The sequence below is a fragment of the Lepidochelys kempii genome, chromosome 24, assembly GCF_965140285.1.
Source record: "Lepidochelys kempii isolate rLepKem1 chromosome 24, rLepKem1.hap1, whole genome shotgun sequence".
Lineage (NCBI taxonomy): Eukaryota > Metazoa > Chordata > Testudines > Cheloniidae > Lepidochelys > Lepidochelys kempii.
The window spans coordinates 12,845,972-12,872,594 of record NC_136403.1 but is presented as its reverse complement, the minus strand read 5'-3'; the positions used below and the strand labels follow the sequence as shown (position 1 = coordinate 12,872,594).

Genomic DNA, 26,623 nt, shown 5'->3' with positions numbered 1-26,623 from the left:
GGGTAGCCTTGGCTCTGGGGAGCTGGGGGAGGGGTGACTCTTCAGGACCATTTCTCCTTTCCCCTCCCCCACAGTGCCCCCCAAGACACCCATCTTCAAGGAGTACGAGGTCAACAGCATCGTGACCTGGGTGGCCGGTGTGGAGTACAGGGTGACCTGCAGCTCCGGGGACGCCAAGCCGGCTGCAGAGATCTTCTTCAGCAAGGGTGAGTGCCCCCCATGGGTCTGATCGGGGGGGCTGGGCTGGAGGGGCCCGTGGGTCTGATCTAGAGAGTGGGGGCTGGGCTATTATATGCGGCCAGCACTCACTGTATTGGACCATGTGAGAGGGTCTTTCTTTTTCCATATACACCCCTCTAGCTAATCCAGCCCATCTCCCTGGTATCTGGGCACATGTCCCCCAGGGTGCATGGCCATGGGATGTCTCTCAGTGACCCCAGCCCACCCCCAGGTAGCTAAGCACTCTCCTCGGGACACATGGCTGTGGGGTTTCTCTCAGTAACTCGCAGCCCATCCCCCTGGTATCTGGGCATCTCTCCTCGGAGTGCGCAGCCATGGGGTGTCTCTCAGTCACCACAGCCCATCCCCCTGGTATCTGGGAATCTCTTCCCCAGGACACACAGCTGTGGGATGTCTCTCAATGACCCCAGCCCATCCACTGGTATCTGGGCATCTCTTCCCGGGGCGTGCGGCAATGGGGGTGCCCTCAGCGATGCTGTGATATATTGGCAGGGGTGGGAATGCTGGGAACCCCCTGTCCTTCATGGTCCCTCCCGCCCCCAGGTGGCAGCCCCCTCTCCGATGTGTCACACCAGGTGCACTCTGGGTCCAGCGAGAAGCTCTCCAGCACCGAGGCCGTGCTCAGGTGAGAGGGTCCAGGGGACACTCCCCCGCTCCAGGTCCCTTTCCCCGTGGGAGCAGGGGGGCCCTGACTTAGCCCAGGGTGTAGCCAGCCAGGTGCCCCCAGTGCCCCTTTGAGACACCAGCGCAGTGCCCCCTTCCCTCCCCAGCCTCAGCTAGGAGACCTGCGCCCTCTACAGCTCTGCCAGTGCCCCTCACTCTTGACTGCAGCGCCTGCCAGCTCAGCCCTGGGCTTCCCCCTCCCTGCCAGCTCTGCTGGTCCCCCTCGATCCCAACCTGCAGCCCCCTGCCAGCCCAGCCCTGGGCTCCCCAACCCCCAGCTCTGCTGGTGCCCCTCACTCCCAATCTGCAGCCCCTTGTAGGTGGTAGTTGGTATAGCCCATTCCCCTTCTGTCTCCAGGGTCACCCCACAGAGCTTGGACAACAGGAAGCGTCTGGTCTGTGCAGCCACAAATGAGGCTGTCTCGGACCCTGTGGTAGTTGGCTTCACCATGAACATCCTGTGTGAGTAACGCCCACCATGCTCTGGTCGTCCCTCCAATCTCTCTGGGGACACCAGTGAAAGGGTTAAAAAGATCCCCACAGTCATATTCTCCTCCATATACATCAACTCCACCTATCAGCTGACCCTCAGTGGCTCCTCACCTAAAATATAAGCCTCACCCTCTTCTCTCCTGGGTGTCTTCTGTTCCATAGCCTGCACCCAGTTGTAGTGTTTGCCTCTGGCTCTTCCTATTTGCAGGCTTTCTGGTTTACCACAGTTAACTCATCAAGGAGACTCATGTATATAAATCAACAGCTCAACCATTAACCCTTAGGAAAATGAGAAGTCAAGGATCAGGAGGTGACATGTATATATAATGGCTCACCCTTAAAACAATGAGGTCCTGGAGACTCCTGTTGGCTCATGTACATAAGTTGATCCCTCAAAGTTTAACCCTTCAGACAATGAGGCTACAAAGACCTGTGTATATAAGTTGGCCCTTCAATGTTTAACTGTTAGAACAATGGGGACTGGAAGACAAGGAACCGCCACTGAAGGAGAAGGGGAAGATGAGTTGGGTCTACAGTATTTCAGTTGGCCCCTCAGCCGTAGCCCATGGCGCCCTGAGGAAGTGACTCACTGGTAATCCCTAGAGCAATGATTTTCTGAAGAGCTGAGGTTGGCCCATGGGTGTACTTTGAGCCCTCAGAACAAGATGTGGGATCTCTTCACTCTATAAGCTGACCCTTTCCGTGATCAACTCTCAGGAGAATGAGCTGTAGTGTATATAAATTGGCCCCTCACCTCTTAACCCCTACAGCCCCAAGGAGCTGAGGCCTGTGTCTCAGTCAACCACTCCTCAGTTACTCCTTAAAACAATGGAGAGTCAAAGCTGAGGATGTGACCATCACCCCACCACCATAAACTTCACTCCCTATATAAGTCAACCCCCCTTAACCATCAAACTTTAGAAGACTGAGGTTCTGAAGGGGAAGAGCTGACATACATAAGTTGACCCTTCAATAAGTAATGCTGAGAGCACCAAGGAGCTGTATCTGAGTATATAAATCGACCCCTCAACCGTTAACCCTATGAGTGCTGAAGAGATGAATTGGGTATAGAAGGCCAAACCCATTAACCCATACAGCATCAAGGAGCCAGAGATGCTAGGAGGGTCTGTCTCTAGCTGGCTCCGGGAACATGGGATACATTGGTGTGGGGATGGAGGGGGTGGGGAATTCTCCCTGCTCCAACCCCACTCTGGGAACACCCAGAGACATAGGGCTCTGCCCCCCAGTTGGCGAAAGGGGTGGGGGAGATTATTTGATGGGGGGTGATTCCACGTCCCCTAGTCTCCCAGCATGAGAGTCATTAGTCAGCTTGTTAATTACCCTAATTACGCACCCAGTACTCTGGGCTGTTCCCCTCCCCAAGCACCCTGATGAGTGAGCAGCTGCAGGGGGCCCCAGGCCATGAGGGGGCCCTGCAGTGGGGAGAGGCCTGTGTGTGTTTCACACATCCTGCCCATCCCCTTGTCTGTCTGTCCAGGTCCACCCCCTTCTCTGTCTCCCCCTGCCACCCTCCTTCTGTTCCGATGCCCCAAGTCAGCTCCCAGCCCATACTGCCCACCCCATACACAGCTACAAGATCTGACTGCCCCCAAAGCGGGGTGGGGGGCAGCATGTTTCAGCTCCAATTGACTGGGCCCATCTACGCCCGCCTCCCCAGCCCTCAAGCTGGCCCCACTGACTCCCCACCCCAGTGGCAGGACATGACACTGTCATGCCACAAGGGGGTGCCCCTGAGCACAGGCTGTGCCTGGGTTCCCCCACCACCCATTGTTGTCTCTCCCCCCCAGTCCCACCTCAGCCACCCACCATTGAAGGGTACAAACGCCCCGAAATCAAAGCTGGAGAGACCCTGAAACTCACCTGCATCTCGCTGAGCGGGAACCCACTGGCCACGCTGCAATGGCTAAAGGTAACAAGGAGAACAGACAGCAGGGGCTGTGGGTTGGGAGTGAGGGGTACTGGCAGAGCTCGGGGGAGCCCAGGGCTAGGGTAGCAAGGGGCTGCAGGTCAGGAGTGAGGGGCACCTGGGGGAGCCCAGGGCTGGGCTAGCAGGGGCTGCAGGCCGGGAGTGAGGGGCACTGGTAGAGCTGGGGGTGGGGGGAGCCCAGGGCTGGGCTAGCAGAGGGCTGCGCGCCAGGAGTGAGGGCACCGGCAGAGCTGGTGGGGGCAGGTCTTGGCTAGCTGGGGGCTGCGGGTCGGGAGTGAGGGGCACCAGCAGAGCCATGTGAGACGCTAGCCCATGTCCCCACAGAACGGGAAAGTGGTTTCCACCAGCTGGGAGACAGAGGATGCCAGGGGCGCCTCCCGCAGCCTCCTGACCCTCAGCATCAAACCCGAGGACAACGGGGCTCAGCTGCGCTGCGAAGCCATGAACCAGGTGTCACCCCTGCCCCTGATGGCCAGTGTCACCCTGCGTGTGGTCTGTGAGTGCTGCATCCCCACCCCCCAGCAACCTCCCCAGCGCCTCCAGACTGACCCCAGCCTTAACCCCCCAGCCACCTGCTCCCCTTAGCGCCCCCTGCTGGCCAGTGTCTCCCTGCGTGTGGTTTGTGAGTTCTCTGCCCTGCAGCACCCCCACCTCCCTGCTCCCCCCAGCTCCCCCTGCTGGCCAGTGTCACCCTGCGTGTGGTCTGCAAATGACCTCCCCACCCCCCCCAGCACCCTGCGCCCCCTGCCGGCCAGTGACTCCCTATGCGTGGTCTGTGTCTGCCCCCTACAGCACCTCAGGCTGGGTCAGGCTGGAGTAGCCAGGAGCTGGGAGCTCCCGCCAACTGGTGCCCCTGTGCCTCCCCCCACAGTGCCCCCTCCTGGCAGTGGCTGAGATCTCTTCCCCTCCTCAGTTCTCCCCACAGAGGTTTCCATCCTGGGCTCCAGCAGCACCCCGGAGAACAAGCAGATCTCGCTCTCCTGCTCCACCACCCCCAGCAACCCCCCGGTGCAGCTGCGCTGGTGGCTGGGCTGGCGGGAGCTCACCACCACCGAGGTCACCGTCACCGAGGTCAGTCCCAAGCCATGGACCCCCGGAGATGCCCCACCTGCTGCCCCCACAGCCACCACAGGAGGAAACATTGAGCCAGGGGAAACTGGGAGGGGCCGGGAGCCAGGATTCCTGGGTTCTCTCTCTGAATCCTTTGTGAATTTCATTGATCTCCTCCCATTATGGGTACCTCAGTTTCCCTCTCTGCATAACACTAGTGAATATCCCATTCACTGTCCCCCTGAGCCAGCCAGGCCCCGCCCTGGGACAGATCAGGGCCGGCGCCCCCTGGAGACAACAGGCTCCGGGCCCCATTCCCTGGCCCCCTGAGCCAGCCAGGCCCCATCTTGGGACAGATCAGGGCTGGCGCCACCTGGAGAGAACAGGCCCCAGGCCCCATTCCCTGCCCCCCAGCCTGCCAGGCCCCAGGAGCAGGGGCTGAGTACCGGGTTCTCTCCCGCAGGCAGCGCACGGCGGAACAGTGACCGTCTCCAACCTGACGCACATGGCCCGGCGCGAGGAGAACGGGCTGCCCCTCACCTGCGAGGCCTTCAACGAGGTTGTGCTCTTCACCCGTAGTGCCAGCCTGTCCCTCAGCGTGCAGTGTGAGCCCCCACCCGGGACAGGGGGGTGCCAATGGGTGGTGAGGCTGGCCAGGCTGCGGGGGAGGCGGGAAGGGCTGGAGGAAGGGGAGGGGGCAGGGAGCGATAAGAGGGCAGTGGGGGAGGGGGAAGAATGGGAGTGGGGCTGGAATGAGAGCAGGGGAGGTTGGGGGCAGAGGAAGTGGAGGACAGGGGGTGGGGAAACGCCCCCCGTTCTGCCCCACAGCTCCCTGTGGAGACTTGAGACCCCCCACCTCTGTGGAAGCCCCATCTCACCCCAGCCTGGGGCTCATGGCCAGACCTATGGGTGGAGAGGGGCCCTGGGGAAAGGGGGGGTGGGCTGCACTCCCTGTGGTGCTGTTGGAGGGGGATGGTGGGGGGGGGGCTGATACAGGTTGTCATGGCAACACAGGAGTTGATTGCCATTAACCCTCCTTTTGTTCCCCATCCCCCCTAGACCCACCCCAGAAGGTGTGGATCGAGGCCCCACCCCCTGACAGCCGATTCCGGGCCGGCACCAAGGTCAGGCTGACCTGCTTCGCCAGTGGGGGGAACCCGGCCCCCCGCCTCATCTGGATCAAGGTCTCGGGGGGGCACCAGGTTGCGGGTCGGGGGCTCAACAGGGGGCACCGGGCCATGAGAGCCTCAGCAGGGGGTGCTGTGCTGTGAGGAGTGGGGCAGAGAGCTCAGCGCTGTGCTGTGGGGAGTGGGGTGGGGAGCTCAGCAGGGGCGCCATGCTGTGGGGAGCAGGGCAGGGGGCTCAGTGAGGAGACTGTGCTGCAGGCAGTGGGGTGGGGAGCTCAGCTCACCATGCTGTGGGCAGTGGGGCAGGGGTCTCAGTGAGGGGCAGTGTCCCTTTGGAATGAGACCCACCCTAGCCCAGAGGTGGCTGCATCTCTGTGATGGGTGAGCCCTACCCATGGGCGTTATATGCGACTGTTTCCTAGCTGCCCCGCCCCAGAGGTGGCTGCATCTCTGGGTCGCTCACTGGGCTTTGGGCTTTCTCCCGACAGGACACCAAGTCCCTCAAGGAGGGGACCCAGGTGGCCTCGGGCAAGATTGTCTCCAAAGAGCTGATCCTGACCACCAGCCCCAGCGACAACCTGGCCATCTACCGCTGCAATGCTTCCAACGGCAGCAAAAGTCCGGCACTCACGGCCCAGACCCGCCTCTTCGTCCAGTGTGCGTCCTCGGCCCTCAGCGGGGGTGGGAGGGAGGGAGGGGTGGTCTGTACATAAGGCGGAGCCAAGTAACCCCACCCCTTAAGGGCACAATGCCCCCATTAGGTGGTGGCAACAACGCACCAGTCTCAGTTCTGCCCCTTTGCTCCCCACCCCACACCCAGTCCCTCCCATAGACGTGAAGATCACAACCATGGCCAAGGAGGTGCGACGTGGCCAGACACTGACCCTGACCTGCATCGCCGGCAGCAGCAACCCCTTTGCCACCCTGGCCTGGTTCAAGGACACAGAGAAGTAAGAGAGGGTGCCCTTCACTCCCGACCCACAGCTCCCTGCTGTCCCAGCCCTGGGTTCCCCCAACCCGGCTCTGCCGGTGCCCTTCACTCCCAACCCACAGCGCCCTGCTATCCCAGCCCTGGGTTCCCCCAACCCGGCTCTGCCGGTGCCCTTCTCCCGACCCACAGCGCCCTGCTATCCCAGCCCTGGGTTCCCCCAACCCGGCTCTGCCGGTGCCCTTCACTCCCAACCCACAGCGCCCTGCTATCCCAGCCCTGGGCTCCCCCAACCCGGCTCTGCCGGTGCTCGTCACTCCCGACCCACAGCTCCCTGCTGTCCCAGCCCTGGGCTCCCCCCACCCGGCTCTGCCGGTGCCCCTCACTCCCGACCCACAGCACCCTGCTGTCCCAGCCCTGGGCTCCCCCAACCCGGCTCTGCCGGTGCTCCTCACTCCCGACCCACAGCTCCCTGCTGTCTCAGACCTGGGCTCCCCCCACCCGGCTCTGCCGGTGCCCCTCACTCCCGACCCACAGCACCCTGCTGTCCCATCCCTGGGTTCCCCCAACCCGGCTCTGCTGGCGTCCCTCACTCCCGACACACAGCTCCCTGCTGTCCCAGCCCTGGGCTCCCCCCACCCGGCTCTGCCGGTGCCCCTCACTCCCGACCCACAGCTCCCTGCTGTCCCAGCCCTGGGCTCCCCCCACCCGGCTCTGCCAGTGCCCCTCACTCCCGACCCACAGCACCCTGCTGTCCTGTCCCTGGGTTCCCCCAACCCGGCTCTGCCGGTGCCCTTCACTCCCGACCCACAGCCCCCTGCTGTCCCAGCCCTGGGCTCCCCCCACCCAGCTCTGCTGGTGCCCCTCACTCCCGGCCCACAGTCCCCTGCTGTTCCATCTTGTGCTGCTCTTTCAGGCTGAAGGGTGTGGATCTGGGGCAGAAGCCGGCAGAGTTCGGGGGTCTCTCCAGCTCGGGGAAGGTGACCCTGGTAGCGTCGTCCTCTGACAATGGGCAGCGGGTAACGTGCCAAGCTTACAGCTCCGTCCTGGCTGAGACTGTCAACACCTTCTACAAGCTCAACATCCTGTGTGAGAGCTTCCCCTGCCTGGGGATAGGGGGCGCCATGCTGCGGGAAGCAGGCGGGGGCTCAGCTGGAGGCACTGGGCTGCAGTAAGCAGGCGGGGGCTCAGCCACGGGCACCGTGCTGCAGGGGTTGGGGGCTCAGCTGGGGGCGCTGTGTTGCAGGGAGCAGCGCGGGGGCTCAGCTGGGGACACCGTGCTGCAGGTGTTGGGGCCTCAGCTGGGGGCGCTGCGTTGTGGGGGTTGGGAGGGGGCTCAGCTGGGGGTGCTGTGCTGTGGGAAGGGGCGCTCAGCAGGTGGTGCTGTGCTGCAGGAAGGGGGGCTCAGCAGGGGGCGCTGTGCTGCAGGGGTTGGGGGCTCAGCAGAGGGCTCTGGGCTGCAGGGATTGGGAGGGGGCTCAGCCGGGGGCACCATGCTGCAGGGGTTGGGGGCTCAGCAGGGGGCGCTGTGCTGCAGGGATTGGGAGGGGGCTCAGCCGGGGGCGCTGTGCTGCAGGGATTGGGGGCTCAGCAGGGGGCGCTGTGCTGCAGGGATTGGGAGGGGGCTCAGCCAGGGGCGCCGTGCTGCAGGGATTGGGGGCTCAGCAGGGGGCGCTGTGCTGCAGGGGTTGGGGGCTCAGCAGGGGGCGCTGTGCTGCAGGGATTGGGAGGGGGCTCAGCCGGGGGCGCTGTGCTGCAGGGGTTGGGGGCTCAGCAGAGGGCTCTGGGCTGCAGGGAGCAGTCAGGGGGCTCAGCAGGGGTCACTGAGCAGGGCAGGGTCTCAGCTGCTGCTGCCCCCTCTGTGGGCCCCAGATCCACCTGAGTTCTCGTCGGAGCAGCCGTCCATGGTCCAGGGTGTGGAACACGGAGCCGTGGAGCTCCCCCTGCACGTCTCCGCCAACCCCCCCGAAATGAGCTGCAGCTGGAGCTTCCGTGGGAAGGTGCTGAAACCAGGTGTGTGTGGGGGGAGGCGCTGAGACCAGGTGTGTGTGTGGGAGGGGGAGAGGCGCTGAGACCAGGTGTGTGGTGGGGGGAGGCGCTGAGACCAGGTGTGTGTGTGGGGGAGAGGCGCTGAGACCAGGTGTGTGTGTGGGAGGGGGAGAGGCGCTGAGACCAGGTGTGGGGGGGGGAGGCGCTGAGACCAGGTGTGTGGGGGGAGAGGCGCTGAGACCAGGTGTGGGGGGGGGAGGCGCTGAGACCAGGTGTGTGGGGGGGGAGGTGCTGAGACCAGGTGTGTGGGTGGGGAGGCGCTGAGACCAGGTGTGTGTGTGGGAGGGGGAGAGGCGCTGAGACCAGGTGTGTGTGGGGGGAGGCGCTGAGACCAGGTGTGTGTGTGGGAGGGGGAGAGGCGCTGAGACCAGGTGTGTGGGGGGGAGAGGCGCTGAGACCAGGTGTGTGTGTGTGGGGGAGAGAGGCGCTGAGACCAGGTGTGTGGGGGGAGGCGCTGAGACCAGGTGTGTGGGGGGGAGGTGCTGAGACCAGGTGTGTGGGCGGGGAGGCGCTGAGACCAGGTGTGTGTGTGGGAGGGGGAGAGGCGCTGAGACCAGGTGTGTGGGGGGGGAGGCGCTGAGACCAGGTGTGTCGGGGGGAGGTGCTGAGACCAGGTGTGTGTCGGGGGGAGGCGCTGAGACCAGGTGTGTGGGCGGGGAGGCGCTGAGACCAGGTGTGTGTGTGGGAGGGGGAGAGGCGCTGAGACCAGGTGTGTGGGGGGGGAGGCGCTGAGACCAGGTGTGTGGGGGGAGAGGCGCTGAGACCAGGTGTGTGGGGGGGGAGGCGCTGAGACCAGGTGTGTGGTGAGGGGAGGCGCTGAGACCAGGTGTGTGTGTGGGAGGGGGAGAGGCACTGAGACCAGGTGTGTGTGGGGGAGGGGGAGAGGCACTGAGACCAGGTGTGTGTGTGTGGTGAGGGGAGGCGCTGAGACCAGGTGTGTGGGGGGGAGGCGCTGAGACCAGGTGTGTGTGTGGGAGGGGGAGAGGCACTGAGACCAGGTGTGTGTGTGGGGGTGGAGAGGCGCTAAGACCGGCTGTGGGGGAGTCTCCGGGGGGGCGCTGTCCCTGCCCAAGATGGGCATAGGGTCCCCGTATGACTCCTCTCTCTGTCTCTCTCACAGAGGGGTCTCCCCGGCACCACCTGCAGGCAGGGGGCAGCCTGGCCATCTGGAATGTGAGCCGGGCCGACGTGGGTCAGTACCGGGCAAGGTGCCAGAACCCTGAGGGGCAGAACGAGACCCACCTCCACCTGGATGTGCACTGTGAGTGCCACCCCCCCGTCCCGCTGCCCCCTGATCTCAGTGCCCCCCTCTGAGCCCCACCTTTCTCTGACCCCCAGATGCCCCCTCCATCCGCAGCCTGGGAGACCCTGTCTACGTGGATCTGGGTGCCACGGCTGAGCTTGTATGCATAGCTGACGCCAACCCCACCCCTGTGGGCATGTTCCAGTGGACGTGGCTGGTAAGGGGGGGCGTCTCTGGCCGCTTCTCTCAGAGAGGCACGAGCCACCTGTGACCTTTGCCACCTGGCCTCCCCATCTGACTTTTGCCATCTCCTGTCTGACCTCTGACCCTTGACATCTCTTATGTGACCTTTGTCCCCTCTGATCTTTTGATTTAGCTTATGATCTTTGACTTTTGGCCCTCATGTACACAGATCTGCCCTTTGCCCTCCAACTTGTGACCTTTGCACCTTCCCATCCCTGAACTGTGCCCTCTGACCACTCTCTCCAAACTTTAAGGTTTGCTGTCATCTGTCTGGCTGTTGACCTCCACAAGGTGGCTTTTGACTCATGCAATTATCTGGGCGACCTCTGCCCCAGTGGCAACCTTTGTCTCCACTCTGACCTTTGCCCTCTCCTATTTGACCTCTGCACTGAACTCTGACCCTTGATGTCTTATGTGACCTTTGTCCTTCCCCGGCCTTTTTAATTTATTTTGTCACCTTTGACCCTCATTTACCCGGTTCTACCCTTTGCCCCCATGACCTTTGCACCTTCCCCTCCCTGACCTGTGCCCTTCGACCCCCTGCTGACTTTTCATTTTTCTCTAACCTTTAACATTTGCTCTTGCCCATTCAACTGCTGACCTCCCCAATGTGTCCTTTGAGCCATGCAAATGTCAGGGTGACCTTTGCCCCGCTCTGACTTTTGTTATCTCTGTGGTAACCTGACCTTTGCCCCTCTGACCTTTGCCCTCCCTAGTATGTCCCCCTGCCTTTGCCCACTGACCCTACCCTTCTTGCAGGGGGCGGAGGAGCGCAGCCTGGAGGAGCTGGAGCTGGAGCCAGAGGCCGTGGGGGCCGTGGGGCGGCTGCGGATCCAGGGGGCACGGCGGGCACAAGCTGGACTCTATGAGTGCCGCGTGGACAACGGGCTGCCCCCCCCCGCCCGGGGCAGCGCCCGCCTCATTGTGCGCTGTGGGTGCCCTATGCAGACTCCCCCCCACCCCAGGGACCCCCCCAGAAATCCCCACTCCCAGGGCCTCCCACTCACTGGCCCCCCCACCTCAGAGATCTCCCCTCTCTCTGCCCCTCCCCCACTCTGAGGATCCACCCCATGCACTGCTTCTCCATCCTGGGAACCCCCTCAACTCCCCCACCTTGGAACCCCCTCTCCAGGGACGCACCTCCCGAGAACAACCCAGAACCCAGCACCCCTTGATGTGACTTTTGCCCGTCCCCTCTGATCTCTTCCCTCCTTCCCCCAAACCCCTCCCTTGGGGAACCCCTTGAGGCCTGGGGGAGCCCCACAGAACATCTCCCTCCCCAGGGACTTCCTTGACCCTCCAAGGCCCTCCCAACTCTTTCCCCCACCCCACCTCGATTCCCAGACTGCCCTTCACTCTCTCTCTCTCCCTGCAGTCAAGCCAGAGATTGAGAAGGGCATGGGGCTGGGGAAGGTGGCCATGCCTGGGGACAGGAGCTCGCCCGCCGTCCTGCAGTGCCACGCCCAGGGGGTCCCCAGCGTGCAGTTCAGCTGGGCCAAGAACGGAGCAGCCTTGGACCCTGACAATCCCAGGTAGGTGGTGGCCCAGCATGTGTGAGGAGGGGCAGGGACATGAAACCCCTCAGATTCGTGCACCCCCGCCAGTATGGGCAGAGACTCCCTGGGGCCTTGGCCAAGCTGGGCGGGGTTGATTAGTCCCCAGCACACAGGCATCAGGAAGCCCTGAGCCTGGCATAGAGAAGCAAAGTCAGAGACCCAGGCCAACCCTGCACAGCCCCCACCTGGCTCTGTCCTTTTCCAGATGTGTCTCATTGGCAGCGCCAGGGCACAGCTGGGCATCGCTCCAAAACCTGGCCTTTATCCCAGGCATCTGGTGGCTGGTTCTCCATCTCCTGCAGACCCCAGGACCCACGTAGGGTGACCAGACAGCAAGCATGAAAAATCGGGACACTTTTTTTCATTGGGGGTGGGGGAGGATAGTTGCGTTTATAAGAAAAAACCCCTAGTACTGGGACGTCTGGTCACCCAAGACCCATGCATGTCCTCTGCCAGCCGGAGCTCACTGGGGACCCTGTCAATTGGCTCCATTACAAAAACTCCCCCTCCTGAGCGGCTGGAATTTATGCCTGCCTGCCTGCCAGTGGAGAGGGCTGGAAGGATCCGACTTTCATCCCTAAATGCTGATCACCATCGATTTCACCACCCATGCCCCAGCCAAGGGCAAGATCTTTGCAGCAGTATGCCCAGGGATTTACGAATGATGCTGGCTGCGACCTTGGGAGAGGTTGCTTTTCAGCAAGTTGTTTGGCATATTTTGGCAGGTGACCTTGGCAATTTGTGTTTTCACAGTTAATCAAGCTTTCACTTTTGGAATCTTACTGGCGGCTGGCATTAAATCATGATTCCTCCCCTCCCCCCTCATTTCCCACAACTGTGAAAACGTCAGCAGATAAAAATAGGAAAAAATACTTTAAAATAAACATTGTGATTGTCTGGTAAAAGTACCAAAACTACAAATCTGCCAGGCCAGGAGAGAAAAAGATTCTTTGTTGAGAATTGTTGCTCCCAGCCAGGGCACCCTGCTTTCACCACTGGGGTCTCTTGAAGATAATCAGCTTCTGGGGACCCGGGTTGGTTCCAGCCAGTCCTTTAACCCACCCCAGCCAACTTCTTGACACACGTGCCCCATGGCTCTGACACTGCCCCAGGAGCAGCATGTTAGCCTTTTTGCACCCCCTGGAGAGCAACATGAAGCAGAGAGGGAAACTGAGGGAGGCAGTAGCTTCATAAAAATGTCACAGAAAATTCCTGCTTTGTCACAGTAATGGCTGGCGGGGGCAGACCCCCATTCTAATGTGCCCCTCGTTGCCTGGACACAGGGCACCCCAGTAATCCCCAAACACTGAGACCCAACCCTGGAGAGTGCCCCCCACAACCTCTCCCCCTTAGAATACCAGTGGGGTCCCTGACCTACCCTCACCCCTTGAGTTTGCTGCTTCCATCCTGCTTCTAATCTGGTTCCTGGTTCTCATCCAGTCTCCATCCTGATCAAATCCTTGTTCTAGTCCAGTCCCGGTTCTGATTCAGTGCCTGGGTCGGGGCTGGTCCCTGGCTCTGATTCAGCGCCTGGTTCTGGGTCAGTCCCTGGTTCTGATTCAGTCCCTGGGTCTGGGCCAGTCCTGGTTCTGACCTGACCCCAGTTCCACCCCCCACCCCCACAGGTACACGGAGCACACTTGGCATGAGGGCGCCTGGCACAGCAGCACCCTGACCATCGCCAATGTCAGTGCTGCGCACGACTACGCCACCTTCACCTGCCGCGCCAGCAATGCACTGGGCACAGACAGACTGGACATCCAGCTCCTCAGCACCAGTACGGCCCGGGGGGCCTACGGGTCAGGAGTGAGGGGCTGATGGGGGATTGGGGGAGTCCAGGGCTGGGCTAGCAGAGGCTACAGGTTGGGAATGAGGGGCAGCGGCAGAACAGGGTGATCTCTCTCTCTCTCTTCCCCCGTCTCTGCAGGCTCCCCTGACCCCCCCACGGGGTTAAAGGTCGTCAGCATCACCCACAATTCAGCCACCCTGGAGTGGATCCCCGGGTTCGATGGGGGGCTGCCTCAGAGATTCCGCATCAGGTGGGGAGCAGTGGTGTGGGGTGGAGGAGGCAGGGAGGGGATTGGAGGGGACTCTGGATGGGCAGTAGGAGGATGAAGAGGGTGTTGTTGGCTGGGAACAGTGAGGCTCAGAGCTGGGGGGCTGGCGTGGGCGGGGGAGGAGGAGCCTGGGGGTGGGGACTGGGATTCAGAGTTGGGGGGCTGGCATGGGTAGGGGAGGAGGAGGAGGAGGCTGGGGGGTGGGGACAGTGAGGTTCAGAGCTGGGGGGCTGGTGTGGGTGGGGGAGGAGGAGGATGGGGCTGGGGGGCAGGGATAGTGGTGCTCAGAGCTGGGGGGGGCTCGCATGGGTGGAAGCCATTGGGTGGGGATGGATGAGGTGGGGCCTCCCCAGGGTCTGGGGTCCCTCACCCTCTGTGCCCACAGGTACCGCTGGCCGGGCGCCCCCAGTGCCCTGTACATGGACGTGTTCCCCGCCCAGACCCCCGCGTTCACCCTGACGGGGCTGAGCCCAGACACCCCCTACAGTATTGGCGTCAGCGCCCACAACGCCCTGGGGGAGAGCACCCAGGGCCCCAGCGTCACCGTCACCACCGCAGGTAGGGGGCACTGTGCTGGGGGGTCAGGGGGCTCAGTGCCAGACTAGAGGAATGGGGGTCTCAGCAGGGGGCAGGGTGCGGTGGCAGGGGCTGTAGTGGGGGCCCTGTGCTGGGATGGCGGGGGCTATGCTGCACAGAGGCAAGGGCTCAGTGGTGTGTGGGGGGGGGTCTGTGGGGTTCACCCCTGATGGAGCTGATGTCATTTCAGAGCTGCCCTTAGAGGAGCCGCCAGTTGTGGACCCTGAAGTGCCCCGAACAGGTGGGTACTGGAAGGGGGCGGAAAGCCCAGCCTCCTGGGTTCTGTCCCAGCTCTGGGAGGGGAGTGGGGTCTGGTGGTCAGAGTGGGGGACGGGCTGGCTCAGGGGGTGGCGAATGGGACCCCACGTGTTTCCCCTCTGGCAGACGCTGGCTCCTGGCCACTCTCTGACACTCTCCTTTGCTTTCCCAGAAGGCCCGGTGTTGCCCCCGGCCCTCGTTGGGGGGCTGAGCGCACTGGGAGCCCTGCTACTGCTCTCCAACGCCACCCTCCTTGCCTGCCTGTTCAGACGGCGCCAGGCCCAGGCAGGTAATCCCCCCACAGACAGGGGCTCTGCCCTGAGGAAACTCACAGCACCAAACAGCCTCCGCCCAATGAGGCCCTACCCCTATCCCAGCCCAGGCTGATCCTTGCTGTTTTCTGGTTCTGACTGCAGGTGTCCGGGAGGAGGCCAAGAAGAGGTGAGTGTGGAGGGCAGGCAGTTCTGTGTATTCTGTCACACTACGACACCCTAACACAGACACACGGCCACCACAGCTCCAACCACTAGACCCCACTCCCCTCCCGGAGCTGGGGAGAGAACCCAGGAATCCTGCCTCCTGCCACCCCCCCCCCGCTCTAACCACTAGACCCCAGTCCCCTCTCAGAGCTAGGGAGAGAACCCAGGAGTCCTGGCTCCCACCCTTTGCCTTTCAGGAGGAAGCCCAGTGCTGGGAATGACTACAGCTTGGGGGAAGCGGTAAATCCAGCGGCATGGCAGACGCTCCTGGACAGTTACTCAGAGAGGAGTGCGTCCTCTGGGGTGAGAGGATGAGGGAGTGGGGGGCTCAGCAGCAGGCTGCAGGGAGCAGGGCAGGGGGCTCAGTAGAGGGCACCATGCTGCGGGGGCAAGTTGAGGGACTCAGCAGGGGGTGGGGGACTCAGTATGGGGTGCTGTGCTGGAGGGGGCTCAGCAGGGGTGAGGTGCTGCAGGGACCAGGGTGGGGGTTCAGTAGGGGGCACTGTGCCATGGGAGCAGGGTGAGGGCTCAGCAGGGGGCTCACTAGGGGGCACTGTGCCACAGAGAGCCAGGTGGGGGTTCACTAGGGGCCGCTGTGCTGCGGGAAGCAGGGTGGGGGTTCAGCAGGGGGTACTGTGGGGTGGGGCTCAGTTGACATGTAGGGGTTGTATCTGGCCTGGCAGGGAGGGAAAGAAACAGGGTTGGGGCATGTACACTGGTGAAAAGGGAGCAGGGTCAGGCAGTCACAGTGGGGGATGTGGGATCCAGGACTCCTGGGTTCTATTTTGAGGGGGCTATTTTTGAGTGTTCCCTTGGTGTGTGACAGGGTCTCTCTTTGGCTCCCCTGTAGGGCAGTTCCATGGGCACCTGGCCAGGGTACATGCCTGGCCACGAGTATCGACCCCGGCTGCCCCCCCACCCCGAGAGAGCCGAGGGGGAGACGGACACCAGCACCACAGGTGGGTGTGAGGGGTAAGAACTTGTGCCCCTAGAGGTGACAGGCTCCCTGCCCCACTAAGTCAGCCAGTCCCCACCCTGGGGCCTGATGGGAGCCAGTGCCCCCTAGAGGGGACAGGAGCCAGTGCCCCCTAGAGGGGACAGGAGCCAGTGCCCCCTAGAGGGGACAGGAGCCAGTGCCCCCTTCCTCACTCCCCCATGCCAGCTAGTCCCCACGCTGGGGCTGGATGGGAGCCAGCACCCCCTAGAGGGGAAAGGCTCCATAGTCCTTTGCTGTGTCCCGGCCCCACAGGTCCCGTGGCAGTTCCAGACTCTGGGTTCCCTGCACGCTGGCTCGGCCCCTTGGCCCCCCACGAATACGAGGACGTGATGGAGCCTGGGATCTATGAGGAACTGGGGGCCCTGCACCTGCAAGCTCCTGCCCCACTCTGCCCAGGGGCACTACCCTGCCAGGACTATACGGTGAGTGGCCGTCTGCCCAGCTTCAACAGGAGCCCTGGGTTCTGTTCCTGGCTCAGGGAGGGGAGTGGTGTGTAGTGGTCAGAGCAGAGAGGGGCTGGGAGTCAGGACTCCTGGGTTCTCTGCCTGGCTCAGTGCAGGTTTGGGGTGACGGACTCTCTCTCTTCCCAGGGTGCCTATCCATGGAGGGGCCAGTCCCTGGCTGGCTCTGAGGACCCCCTGAGGATCTACAACCAGGTGGCAGATATGCTCCCCCCCGGGGCAGATGAGGGGCTGCCCTTTGAGCTAAAGGGGGAGCTAGTGTGAGGGGGGCTAGGCCAGGGGCCAGGTGTCTGTCTGACCATAGAATAAATGCCTTGAACCCCACCCTACCTGGACTTGACCACTGTTGTGTGGGGAACCACGGGGAGTAATGTGAGGGGCTCAGTGCGGGGCATTATCTGTCTGTCCTCTCAGCCCCACTCGGCGCCTGCCCTTCTCAATGACTGCAAGCCAGGTAGAAGGATGTCAATAGCCATTTACTATTTGTCTGGCTCCCCCCCACCTAACACAAAGCAACAGGCACCTGCCCAGGTGCACACCCCCCCCCAGGCTGGCTTGTGGGAGATGTAACCCCCCCAGACCAAAGTTTGCTCCCTGCCCCCAAGGGTGGAGCTAGGATCTCTGCCCCCGTGGGGTTGTTGCTGGCTAGCTGGGGGCTACTAAGGGCACTGGGAACAGGAGTCACCATGGGGAGGGAAGCTGCTGGATTAAGGGGAGCAGCTCTAATGTTTATCCCCAGACAGGTGAAAAGGGGTCTTGGATAGGGGACACCTTCCCCCAACAGGCAGGGCTGGCCCCAATGCCCCAGCATTATGCTGCCTAGAGCCAGAACAGTCCTGGCTGTCACTGGGAAGGGGGTGGGGGGAGGAAAAGGGGTTTAGCTAGGAGGGCCCATTGATTCCCCCTGGCTCTGGACAAGCAGTTGTCTTAGTTCCCTCGTGGCAACTGGCAGGAGTTCTAGTCACTATCCTGGCCCACATGGTGCTAAGGGCTGTACAAACACAGAACAAAAATACAGTCCTGCCCCTCAAGGAGTTTACAGTCTGCCCTTCCCCACCTTGGATAGTCAGAGCTCAGGGGACTTGCACGGAGATGCAGCCACCTCTGGGGTGGGGCAGCCAGGGAACAGCTGCATATAAACAGTGTGCCCAGTGCTGAGATGCAGCCACTGCTGGGGCAGGGCCACTGGGCCCAGCTATAAGTTGAACCAGGGTATCTGGCCTACAGGTTTCCAGTAACACAGATGCTGTGTGGGAAGTTTGAACAGGTGAGAAGCACTAAACCTTATTTCTCAACGAAACGTCTCATGTTCCAACAAGGGAACAAACTTGGGACCCCCCCTTTGTGGGAGGGGGTAATAATAGCAGCGCTGGACCCCAGCCCGCTGCCTCCCAAGGACAATGGCCCTTGGCAATACAGGGGCTATGAAACACAGGCAGCAGTTCTGCTTGCTGCCTGAAGGGGGCACCGCTGTGCCATCACCCTTATCACAGTCACTCAAGCCTGTTTGGGGATGCGGCACTGTGATAATGTGGAGGGTAGGGGCAGACACAGGGTGTGGGTCAAAGGCCAGTCGGACACCGGGGTCCGCCCCACACCCTGCCTCACTCTCCCTCCCCCTCTATGTGAACCACTGTGGTTCATAAAAGTTCATTTCACAGAAATGATATGACTGAAGGAGGGTGGGAGGTAGTTCCCCCGCCCCCCCTCGGTGGGGCCGGACACCTGGGTTCAATGCCCAACCAAGACATGATTTCATAGAAATCAGGGGATCTCCCCCAGCCATCCCTGGGGCTGAAATTAACACAGGACCCTCTGCTGCACCCCCCCAGCAATATGGGGGGGACACCACAAGAGGGGGTGTGGGGCTGCCCCCAGATAGAAATTTGGGCTGAGTCAATGCTCAGCAGAGGAAAAGTTAATGGGGCCAACCAACCTCCCTCCCCGTGGGGTTGGGTGTGAAGGAGGCTGCTGCAACCAGGACGCCTGGGTTCTACCCCCGGCTCTGGGTGGGGAGTGGGGTCTAGGGGTTTAGAGCTGGGGCTGTCCCTGGCCTTCCCCTCAGCTGCCACCCACTGCATCGGCACAAGCACATGCAGCCCACACATCAGTCCAGTAGGGGGCAGTTACACACCCAGCCCCAAGAGGAGGAAGGCAAGGGGCTCAGCCCCCAAGTGTTGCAGCCCCATATGGCAGGCAGCAGTGGACCCAGGCATCTGGTTGGCCATACTGCGTGCTGCTGTGAGACCCAGTGGGGGGTCCAAGCAACAAGGGAGCAGTGGACTTGGAGAACCCAGGCGTCCGGAGGGCCCTAATACAATAAGTTAGTTAAATACAGAAAATATTACAGACAATTTTCCAGAGAAATGCCAAATCCTCTCCCCCCAGCCTTCTTCACTGAGCGGCACCAGACGAGTCCCCCACCGCCCACTTCCTTTGGCAGTCATTGGTCTAGGGGGGCTGGGCGGGACGGCGGGCAGCACCAGGGGGTGGGCGCCGGCTCTTCAACAAGAGGCGCAGCTGGCGGGGGAAGAAGAGGAGAGGTTGAGTTAGGGGGACACTGGAAAACCCCCAACCACACACTGTGTCCCCCCTGCAGGCTGGGGTGCACCTGCTTCCGTTGGGGGCCCAGCTGCCAGGGCTGGGGGCGCTTCACTCCAGGTGTCCGGGGTGGGGTGGGCGGTGTCAGAGGCGCAGTGGATCTCCTGGGGGTCTCACCTGGTCTCCCCCGGGCCCGGGAGGCAGCAGATGGGCTGGCTGTTCGTTCTCCAGGTTGCGAGCGCTGGGGTCAGCCCCCCGGCTCAGCAGCAGCCGCACGAGGCTCTCCTGGCAGGGTGGGCCCGGCAGGGCTGCAGCCATGTGCAGGGCCGTGTTCCCGTGGGCCTGGGGAGGAGGGGAGGGACAGAGGGTTACACACAGCCCCTGCCCCCCACCAGAACAGCACCCCCTCCCCAGCAGACCTGGCTGAGCTCACCCCAGCCCTTGCAGTCCAGCTTCCCCTGCCCAAACACCCCCCATCATGTCCCACCCCATCCCCCTTCAGAATGGCCTCTCCCTCATCCAATCCCACCCCCAAGCAAGGAGACCCCTGCCTTCCTCACCTTCATGTTGACGAATTGCCTTGGCCCAGGCAGCTGCAGGAAGAACTGAACCAGCGACAGGTTCCCATCCTGCACGGCCAGGTGCAGAACCGTCTTGCTGCTCTTTATGTCCTGGGAGGGCAGGGATGGGAGGGTGGTGAGCGTAGGATGGGGGCGGAGGGGGACCAGATCCTGCTCTCCAAATCCCTGGGCAGCCTGCCCCCCCCCCGACCCCCAGTCAATATGGAAGACTGACACAGCCCTGGGAAGGCCAGAACAGCTGGTGCTATGCGGGGGGGCAGGAAGACAAGGAATTCCCAGCACTGCCCCATGATATCAGCAAGGTCAATTGCATGGTGGGGGGAAGCGGGGGCAGAACAGAATGGGGACGCCTTGGGTAGCTAGGAGGCAGATCTGCCCTCCTGGCAAATTCCCCACCCATCCTCCCCCACCCTGCACCAAGCACAGGTCAAGGCTTACAGGCCCTGGGGGACAGGCACAGAACCCCCCCTTCCCTCTCCCCCTGGTCACCTACCTGGCTGGTGTAATCTGCCCCCATGTGCAGCAGGGCCTGGATGCAGGCCAACATGTCCTGCAGCCGCTCCGGGGTCGGGGTCCCGACACCCAGTGCCCGCAAGGCCTTGTTGTGGGAGATCACAGCACAGTGCAGAGGGGTCTGCCCTGGGGGCACCAAGAGGAGGGGTGAGAGCAGCCCCCCCACAGCCAGCACCCCTCTTCCCACAGCACTCCCTGCTGCGGGAGGTCAACAAAACCTGCTGGGAGAGGCCGGCAGATCCCCGCCCCCAGCACACTCCCTCGCTCCCCACGTCCCCCCAGCTGGATGTGTCCTACCTTCAAAGTTCCTGGCCTCCACGTTGACAGGGACCCCAGACGCCATCACGGCCTGGCGGAGAGAAACTGGGTTCAGTTAAATGGGGGGGGGGGAGTAAATTGACACCAATTTCAGACATTGTATTTGGGTAGAAGGAGTGGTATCTAGTGGTTAAAGGGGTGGGGGGAAGGGGCTGGGAGCCAGGACTTCTGGGTTTGATCCCCAGCTCTGAGAAGTGAGGGTGGGGGGCCTGTGATCCCGTATACCTGGGTTCCCTCTCGGCTACACACTCACCATGAGGACGTTGGGGAACCCGTAGGTGGCTGCCAAGTGCAGCAGCGTCTGGCCCTTGTGGTCAGCGGCATTGGCATCGGCTCCCAGCACTAGCAGGTCCCGCACGAGCTCGGCCTGGTTGGCTGTGGCAGCCACCAGCAGTGGGGTCTGGGGAGGGGGGAAGCCGGGAGACCCCAGCGTTAGAAGGCAGAAAAGGGGCCCACGGCATGACCCTAGACCAGAGGCGGGCAAACTACGGCCCGCGGGACTGTCCTGCCCGACCCCTGAGCTCTTGGCCCAGGAGGCTGGCCCCGGCCCCTCCCCTGTTGTTTCCCCTCCCCTGCAGCCAAGCTGCCGCACGGGCAGTGGGGCTGCGAGCTCCTGCTGCTCTGAGTGGCGCACACACCTGACGGTGGGGGGGTTGGATAGGGGGTCCCAGGGGGCAGTCAGGACAGGGAGCAGGTTAGGGGCGCGGGGTCCTGGGGGGCAGTCAGGAGACAGTTGGAAGGGGCAGAGTTTCTGGGGCAGTCAGGGTTCAGGGAACAGGTGGGGTTGGATAGGGCATGGGAGTCCAGGGGGGCCTGTCAGGGGACAAGGAGCGGGGGGGTTGGATGGGTCGGGGGTTCTGAGGGGGGCAGTCAGAGGGCGGGAAGTGGGCAAATAGGGGGCGGGGCCAGGCTGTTGGGGAGGCACAGCCTTCCCTACCCAGCCCTCCATACACAGTTTCACACCCCATTGTGGCCCTCAGGCCAAAAAGTTTTCCCACCCCAACCTAGATCCCCAGTAATGGCCTTATCCTGACCACCCAGTGACCCTTGACCCCTACCTTGGCGTGATCCTTGAGCCCATTGGCACGGTTGGCCAACTCCTCTGCATGACCCTTACCATCCACCTGCAGCACTGCGACCTTTGACCCACAGTCGCTCCATTCTCCTGCCCTGAGCTGGGTGCCCAGCCCAGCCCCCCGCCCCTGGAACCCCCCTGGCTCACCTTGCCCTTGTGTTCCTTGATCTCCAGCTGCCCGCACTCCTTGAAGGCCTCGGCAGCTGCCTGGGCAAAGTGACGCAGCCCCCGGGCAGCCAGCAGGTGTAGGATCCTGCCGCGGGGGAGAGACAGATGTCAGTGACCCCCCTTGCACCCCCCAAACCAGTGAGGAGCTGCCAAAAGCTGAAGAACCAGTCCCTTCAGTCACTCTGGGTCTTCGGCGGCGGGTCCTTCAGGGCCGCCAAAGGCCCGGAGCACCGCTGGGTGAGTAAAAATTAAAAAGGGATTCTCAGGGGAGTCTCCCCAGCCAAGAGCTCAGGCGGGCCGGACACAACAGTCCCATGGGCCAAAGTTTGCCCACCCCTTTAACAACGGATTCTAAACCGACTTCAAAATTTAACAACCAGTTCTGAACCAGCTCCAGCTCACCACTGCCCCAAACCCCTGCAGATCCCCCACCCAGTGCCACCACCCTTGCACCTCCACAGCTCTTCACACCTGCCCATGCACCGCCCTACCCAGTCTCACACGCTTCTGCACCCCTGCAGATCCCCCACCTGCCTCCTGCACCCCCCAGTGCCACCTGCTTTCTGTCCCTCCCTAAAGCCCAGGAGATCCCCCACCCCCTCTGTGCCACCCTCCCTGCTGCTTGCACTGCCCCTGCCCCATTCCCACCCAGGCTTTCACTAACATTACCCAACCCCCCCCCCACCCAGACCGACCATCCCAGCCCCCACTATATGCCCCCCCCAGTCCTATTTCCCCCCCCCTGCCAGCTCTATCCATTATCCTCCCTGGGACACAGCAGTTCAGCCCCCGCACACCCCATCTGAGGCGGGGGGCTGAGGAGCCCCATTCCCTCCACTCCCAGGAGTGGGGGGCTAGGGTGAGTTTTGGGGTCCTCCCAGATACTCACGTGTCCCCATCTTCATCCTGATGCAGCAGCCGCACCGGGTCCATGCTCCGGATCTCGGCTCGGGCCCTGGCCAGCTCCCCGGGATCCAGCACCCCAACCGGGTCCCCAAAGCTGCCCAGTTCTAGGGGGTCAGAATAGGGGGTGCTCCGGGTGGGCTGCATCCAGGGGGCAGAGGATGCCTGCGGAGTTGGGAACAGGCCCAGTGAGGGGGGTGGTACAGGGACCTGGTGAGGGGAGAGAGCGGGGGGGTTACAGCCCTCACTCCTGACCCACTGCGCCCTGCTAGCCCAGCCCCACAGCTCTGCTGGTGCCCCTCACTCCCGACCCACAGCCATCTGCTAGCACAACCCTACAGCTCTGCCGGTGCCCCCTCCTGACCCACTGCCCCTTTTTAGCCCAGCCCCACAGCTCTGCCGGTGCCCCTGCTTCCCAACCCACTGCCCCTGCTAACCCAGCCCCACAGATCTGCCGCTGCCCCTCACTCCTGACCCGCAGCCCCCATCTCACCTCCAAGTCCCCCGTGGCTGCCATCATGGTGCTGTAGGGATCACCTGCTCCAAACACCCCGGTCCCCACAGAGGCGTAGGAGTCTGTTGCCTCGTACATGGGTCCTGGGGACTGGTAGCTGCTGGCCGTGGCCGAGCAGTGATAGTGGCAGTCGGGGAAGGCCGCATGGCATGAGGGGTCGACCTGCCAGGGTGGGTAGGGAGCCAGGGGGGGCCCAGGAGCAGATTCCCCCCCAGATCCCCTTCCCAGCCCCATGGGCTCCGGGCAATCATCTGGATGGAAGAGAGACATGGATGGTGGGTGCAAAGCATGCGGGGGGGGGGAGGGGATGAGAGACAGCATGGGTGTCCCAGGGGGAGAGGATGGCACTCCTGAGGGATCAGAGGATCTGGGGTTGTCATACCACAGGCAGGGAGTGGGGACCCCAGGGGAATCAAAGGGTATCTAGGGTTGGGGGAAAGCTGCAATGGGGGGAGTCCATTTTTCACTCACCTGTCTGAGAAGAGTCAATGACATCTGTTGGGACCTACAGAGAGGGAAAAAGAACAAACCAGAAATTGCTGATGAGCCACAGGATGGCTTGTCTGGAGCCGAGATGCAGCCACCTCTGGGGTAGAACAGCCAGGTAACAACTGCACATAACACTGTGTGAGTGGCCAGGAAATAAAGGAGACGCCTGTCCTGCAGCATGTGCCTTGGGGGGCAGAATGGAAATGACACGAAGAGATTTGGTGCACACACCAGGAGTCACACCTGAGGTCCAGGGCTAGAGAAGTCTCAGCTGTGATCAAGACACGCAGGGAAATGGGGCGGGGGGAGGCAGGGCAGAGGGGCTCACCTGAGAGCTGGCTGCATAGCCCAGTGCTGTCTGCTGCCGTCTCTTCTGCTCCAGAAGCTTCTTCACTGTCTGGGGTGGGACCGCGCTTCTGTCTCCTCTACCGCCTGGCGAGGGGAAGGGAGACCAAGCACTCAGCCTAGGACTCCTGGGTTCCATCCCCTGGTTGTGACAGGGGAGTGGGGTCTAGTGGTTAGAGCTGGGGTGGGGGGGGCGGGACTCCTGGGTTCTCTCTCTGGCTCTGGGAGGGGGGTGGGGGGGTGTCTAGTTGGTTAGAGGCAGGGAGCCAGGACGTCTGGGTTGTCTCCTCAGCTTTGGGGTCTAGTGGTAGGTAGGACACTAATGGAATGTCTCAGGCACTCTCCGACCGCCCCTCCCCACAACCATGGAGCAATCGTTTCCACCCAGGCCGGTGCCTACACAGCGGATTTTTCCTTTCCAAGCCGCCCCAGGAGGAAAACGTGTCATGGACCGTCTGAGACACGGAGAGACAAAGGCCCCTGCTGCTGGCTGCGGCTGCCGCCGCCCGCCCCGTGCCCCCGGCAGGGCTGCCCCTGCCACCCGGCGGCGTGTTCCTTCCATGCTGGAAAGCAACAGCTCACTCGCCCCCACGCCGCCCGCCGGGGAAGTGACGTGACCCAGCGACAGGTGGGGGCGGGGCTGGGAGTCAGGGTGCCTGGTTTCTCTGCCCAGCTCTCACCCTGTATCTGGAGCTGGGGAGAGAACCTGGGAGTCCTGGCTCCCAGCCCCCTCCGGCTATTAGACCCCACTCCCCTCAGAACCCAGGCGTCCAGGCCCTCCCTCCTCCAACCACAAGACCTCTCCCCCAGAGCTGGGGCTGACACACCCAGGACTGGGGGGGAGGGGGAGTCAGTTTCTGGGGTGGTTTAGCCCAGGGTGGCGGGGGGGGGGGAACGGAGTCCCCATTCCTGAGGGGGGGAGAGGGGCAGCCCCCTGACAAGAGCCTAGTGACCCCCCAGCCCTGTGACCCACCCCACTCCCCATCTGCTACCCAAGAGCCTTCTCCACTGCTGCTCCCAACCCACTCCTGTGTGGGGGGTGGTCCCCATCTGACCAGTCAGAGGTCCCAGCCAGTGCTCCTCTTCTGGGTGGGGGGGCACCTCACCCCCTGCCTGCCCTTCCACTCTGGAGCTGCCGCCTTTCCCTGCCCCCTCCCTACTTCTCATCCACTCCTTGGCCTCAGTCCTGTCCTCCTCCTTCTCCCAGAATACCCCAGCACCCCTACCCCAAAGCTCCCCCAGCACCGTCCTAGCTCGCCCCCGAACCCCAGTCGATTTCGTTTCCGCCTCCCCCGCCCCCACATTCAAACCGAGACTGAATTTGAGACAGTCGCACCCCGATGACACCGACCCACTGGACAATGAGACAGTGTGTCCTGGAAACGGGTGTGGGACGGTAAAGCGCGGGGGGCGGGTGTCAGGACTCCTGGGTTCTATCCCTGTCTCTGGACCAGGGGGCGGGGGCGGGAGGCTGAGAGTCAGGGCTCCTGCGACAGGATTCCTCAACCAAAACCAGGGATAGCGCAGGGACCGTCCGTCCCTCTCTGCTCCCGGGAGACCCTCAGCGGTGGCTGGGAAGGATTGAGGGTTCCCCAGACCCTCCGCTCCCCCTCGGGCTCGAGGCCCGTCATTGGCTGTCCGCTGGAGAGGCTGTTTCCTCCCCACCGTCAGGGTTCAGTGCCGGCAGGGGTTTCCCGGTGACGCAGAGCTACTGCTCGGGGATTCCGCTCCACGCACCATTGCCCTGCGACGGTCAGGCCCACAGGGGGGAGGGGACAGCCCCCCCCCCCAGCGTCACAGGAGATCCCTTTACCACTCCACCCATTAGACCCCACTCCCGTCCCAGAGCCAGGGAGAAAACCCAGGAGTCCTGGCTCCCAGCGCCCCTGCTTCTGACTCACTAGACCCCACTCCCCGCCCAGAGCTAGGATAGAACCCAGGAATCCTGGCTCCCAGCCTCTCCTGCTGTATCCACTAGACCCCACTCCCCTCCCGGGGGGGGGGGGGCTGGCGCAGAACCCAGGAGGTCCACGCAACCCTTAACCACCTACCCCCCTGTTGCGTATACCGCTGCAGTCTGGGCACCAGCTGCCCTAATAACTGGTCATAGCCAGTCCTTATTACAGCACCAGTCTATAGAGACCATGCAGCCCTAGGAACTCCTCCCACCCCACGTATTATAGCCCTGTTTCAGCTCTGATGGTCTGCACTGACACCAGTCTAATATAGTTTCCCCTCCCCCGCTCAATGCAGACTAGTCTATATGGCTGTAATTCAGGTATCAGCTACCCTGTTCTGTATAGAGACTGCTCCAATATAGAAGGCCCCTACACCCGGTGTATGATAGCTATGTCCCAGGCCCACCGATACGGGTCCAATATAGAGCCCCTCCTGCACAATACAGTCCAGTCTATGACAGCAGTATCCCAGGCACCGCGAGACTGGTCCATTCATAGCCCCTATGCACAGTAATACCGGTCCAATACAGCCCCCGAGCAATATAGCCCACTCTACCATAGCTGCATCTCAGGCAGAGAGATACTGAGCCAATACAGCCCGGTCTAGAATAGCTGTATATCTCATGGGACAGCTAAGCAAGTCTGTATACCGACTGGTCCCATATAGACACCCCTCCTTATAGTCACAGCACCCCGCTTTTATTCAGCTGCTGGTAATAGGAGCAAAGAAGAAACGATGTATCTCCCTAAAGCAGCCACGCCCCTCTCTTAAAGGGCCAGTACCCCCACTCACCTTTCTGAGAGCGCATGCCCCCCAGCCGCCGTTCCCCGCGAGCTCACTGCCTCACTGA

At 62.4% G+C, this 26,623-nt stretch overlaps 2 protein-coding genes across 16 annotated transcripts in view; one reads left to right on the top strand and one right to left on the bottom strand.

The window, feature by feature from the left end:
* Positions 1-16,686, top strand: part of NPHS1 (NPHS1 adhesion molecule, nephrin) — a 24,444-nt gene extending 7,758 nt beyond the window's left edge. For 3 of the 7 annotated variants that reach the window (XM_073322573.2, XM_078850411.1, XM_078850412.1), the window contains exons 5-30: positions 75-206; positions 784-865; positions 1,262-1,365; positions 3,204-3,325; positions 3,668-3,839; positions 4,257-4,414; positions 4,857-4,998; positions 5,453-5,577; positions 6,009-6,177; positions 6,341-6,470; positions 7,365-7,537; positions 8,321-8,461; positions 9,618-9,758; positions 9,836-9,957; positions 10,743-10,914; positions 11,359-11,515; positions 13,165-13,316; positions 13,467-13,578; positions 13,982-14,154; positions 14,363-14,413; positions 14,603-14,719; positions 14,847-14,871; positions 15,107-15,212; positions 15,760-15,868; positions 16,159-16,328; positions 16,497-16,686. In XM_073322573.2, coding sequence (XP_073178674.2) covers positions 75-206; positions 784-865; positions 1,262-1,365; positions 3,204-3,325; positions 3,668-3,839; positions 4,257-4,414; positions 4,857-4,998; positions 5,453-5,577; positions 6,009-6,177; positions 6,341-6,470; positions 7,365-7,537; positions 8,321-8,461; positions 9,618-9,758; positions 9,836-9,957; positions 10,743-10,914; positions 11,359-11,515; positions 13,165-13,316; positions 13,467-13,578; positions 13,982-14,154; positions 14,363-14,413; positions 14,603-14,719; positions 14,847-14,871; positions 15,107-15,212; positions 15,760-15,868; positions 16,159-16,328; positions 16,497-16,631 — 3,392 coding nt within the window. In that variant the 3' untranslated portion in view covers positions 16,632-16,686. Of the gene's footprint in view, positions 1-74; positions 207-783; positions 866-1,261; positions 1,366-3,203; positions 3,326-3,667; positions 3,840-4,256; positions 4,415-4,856; positions 4,999-5,452; positions 5,578-6,008; positions 6,178-6,340; positions 6,471-7,364; positions 7,538-8,320; positions 8,462-9,617; positions 9,759-9,835; positions 9,958-10,742; positions 10,915-11,358; positions 11,516-13,164; positions 13,317-13,466; positions 13,579-13,981; positions 14,155-14,362; positions 14,414-14,602; positions 14,720-14,846; positions 14,872-15,057; positions 15,213-15,759; positions 15,869-16,158; positions 16,329-16,496 lie in introns of those variants that run through there. The other 4 variants (XM_078850414.1, XR_013634971.1, XR_013634972.1 and 1 more) reach the window with 4 other exon arrangements.
* Positions 16,333-26,623, bottom strand: NFKBID (NFKB inhibitor delta). 9 transcript variants are annotated; one of them, XM_078850415.1, is made up of 12 exons: positions 26,566-26,623; positions 23,798-23,901; positions 23,452-23,485; positions 22,960-23,231; positions 22,453-22,676; positions 21,543-21,648; positions 20,574-20,720; positions 20,300-20,351; positions 19,983-20,128; positions 19,469-19,579; positions 19,086-19,250; positions 16,333-18,887 (listed from the first exon to the last, which is right to left on the bottom strand). In XM_078850415.1, exons 1-12 carry the CDS (start codon positions 26,579-26,581, stop codon positions 18,819-18,821), a joined length of 1,446 nt encoding a protein of 481 aa, XP_078706541.1. In that variant the 5' UTR covers positions 26,582-26,623; the 3' UTR covers positions 16,333-18,818. The 9 variants fall into 9 exon arrangements, with proteins under 9 accessions (XP_078706541.1, XP_078706542.1, XP_078706544.1 ...); XM_078850416.1 differs by having other exon boundaries at positions 22,453-22,631; XM_078850418.1 differs by lacking the exon at positions 20,574-20,720.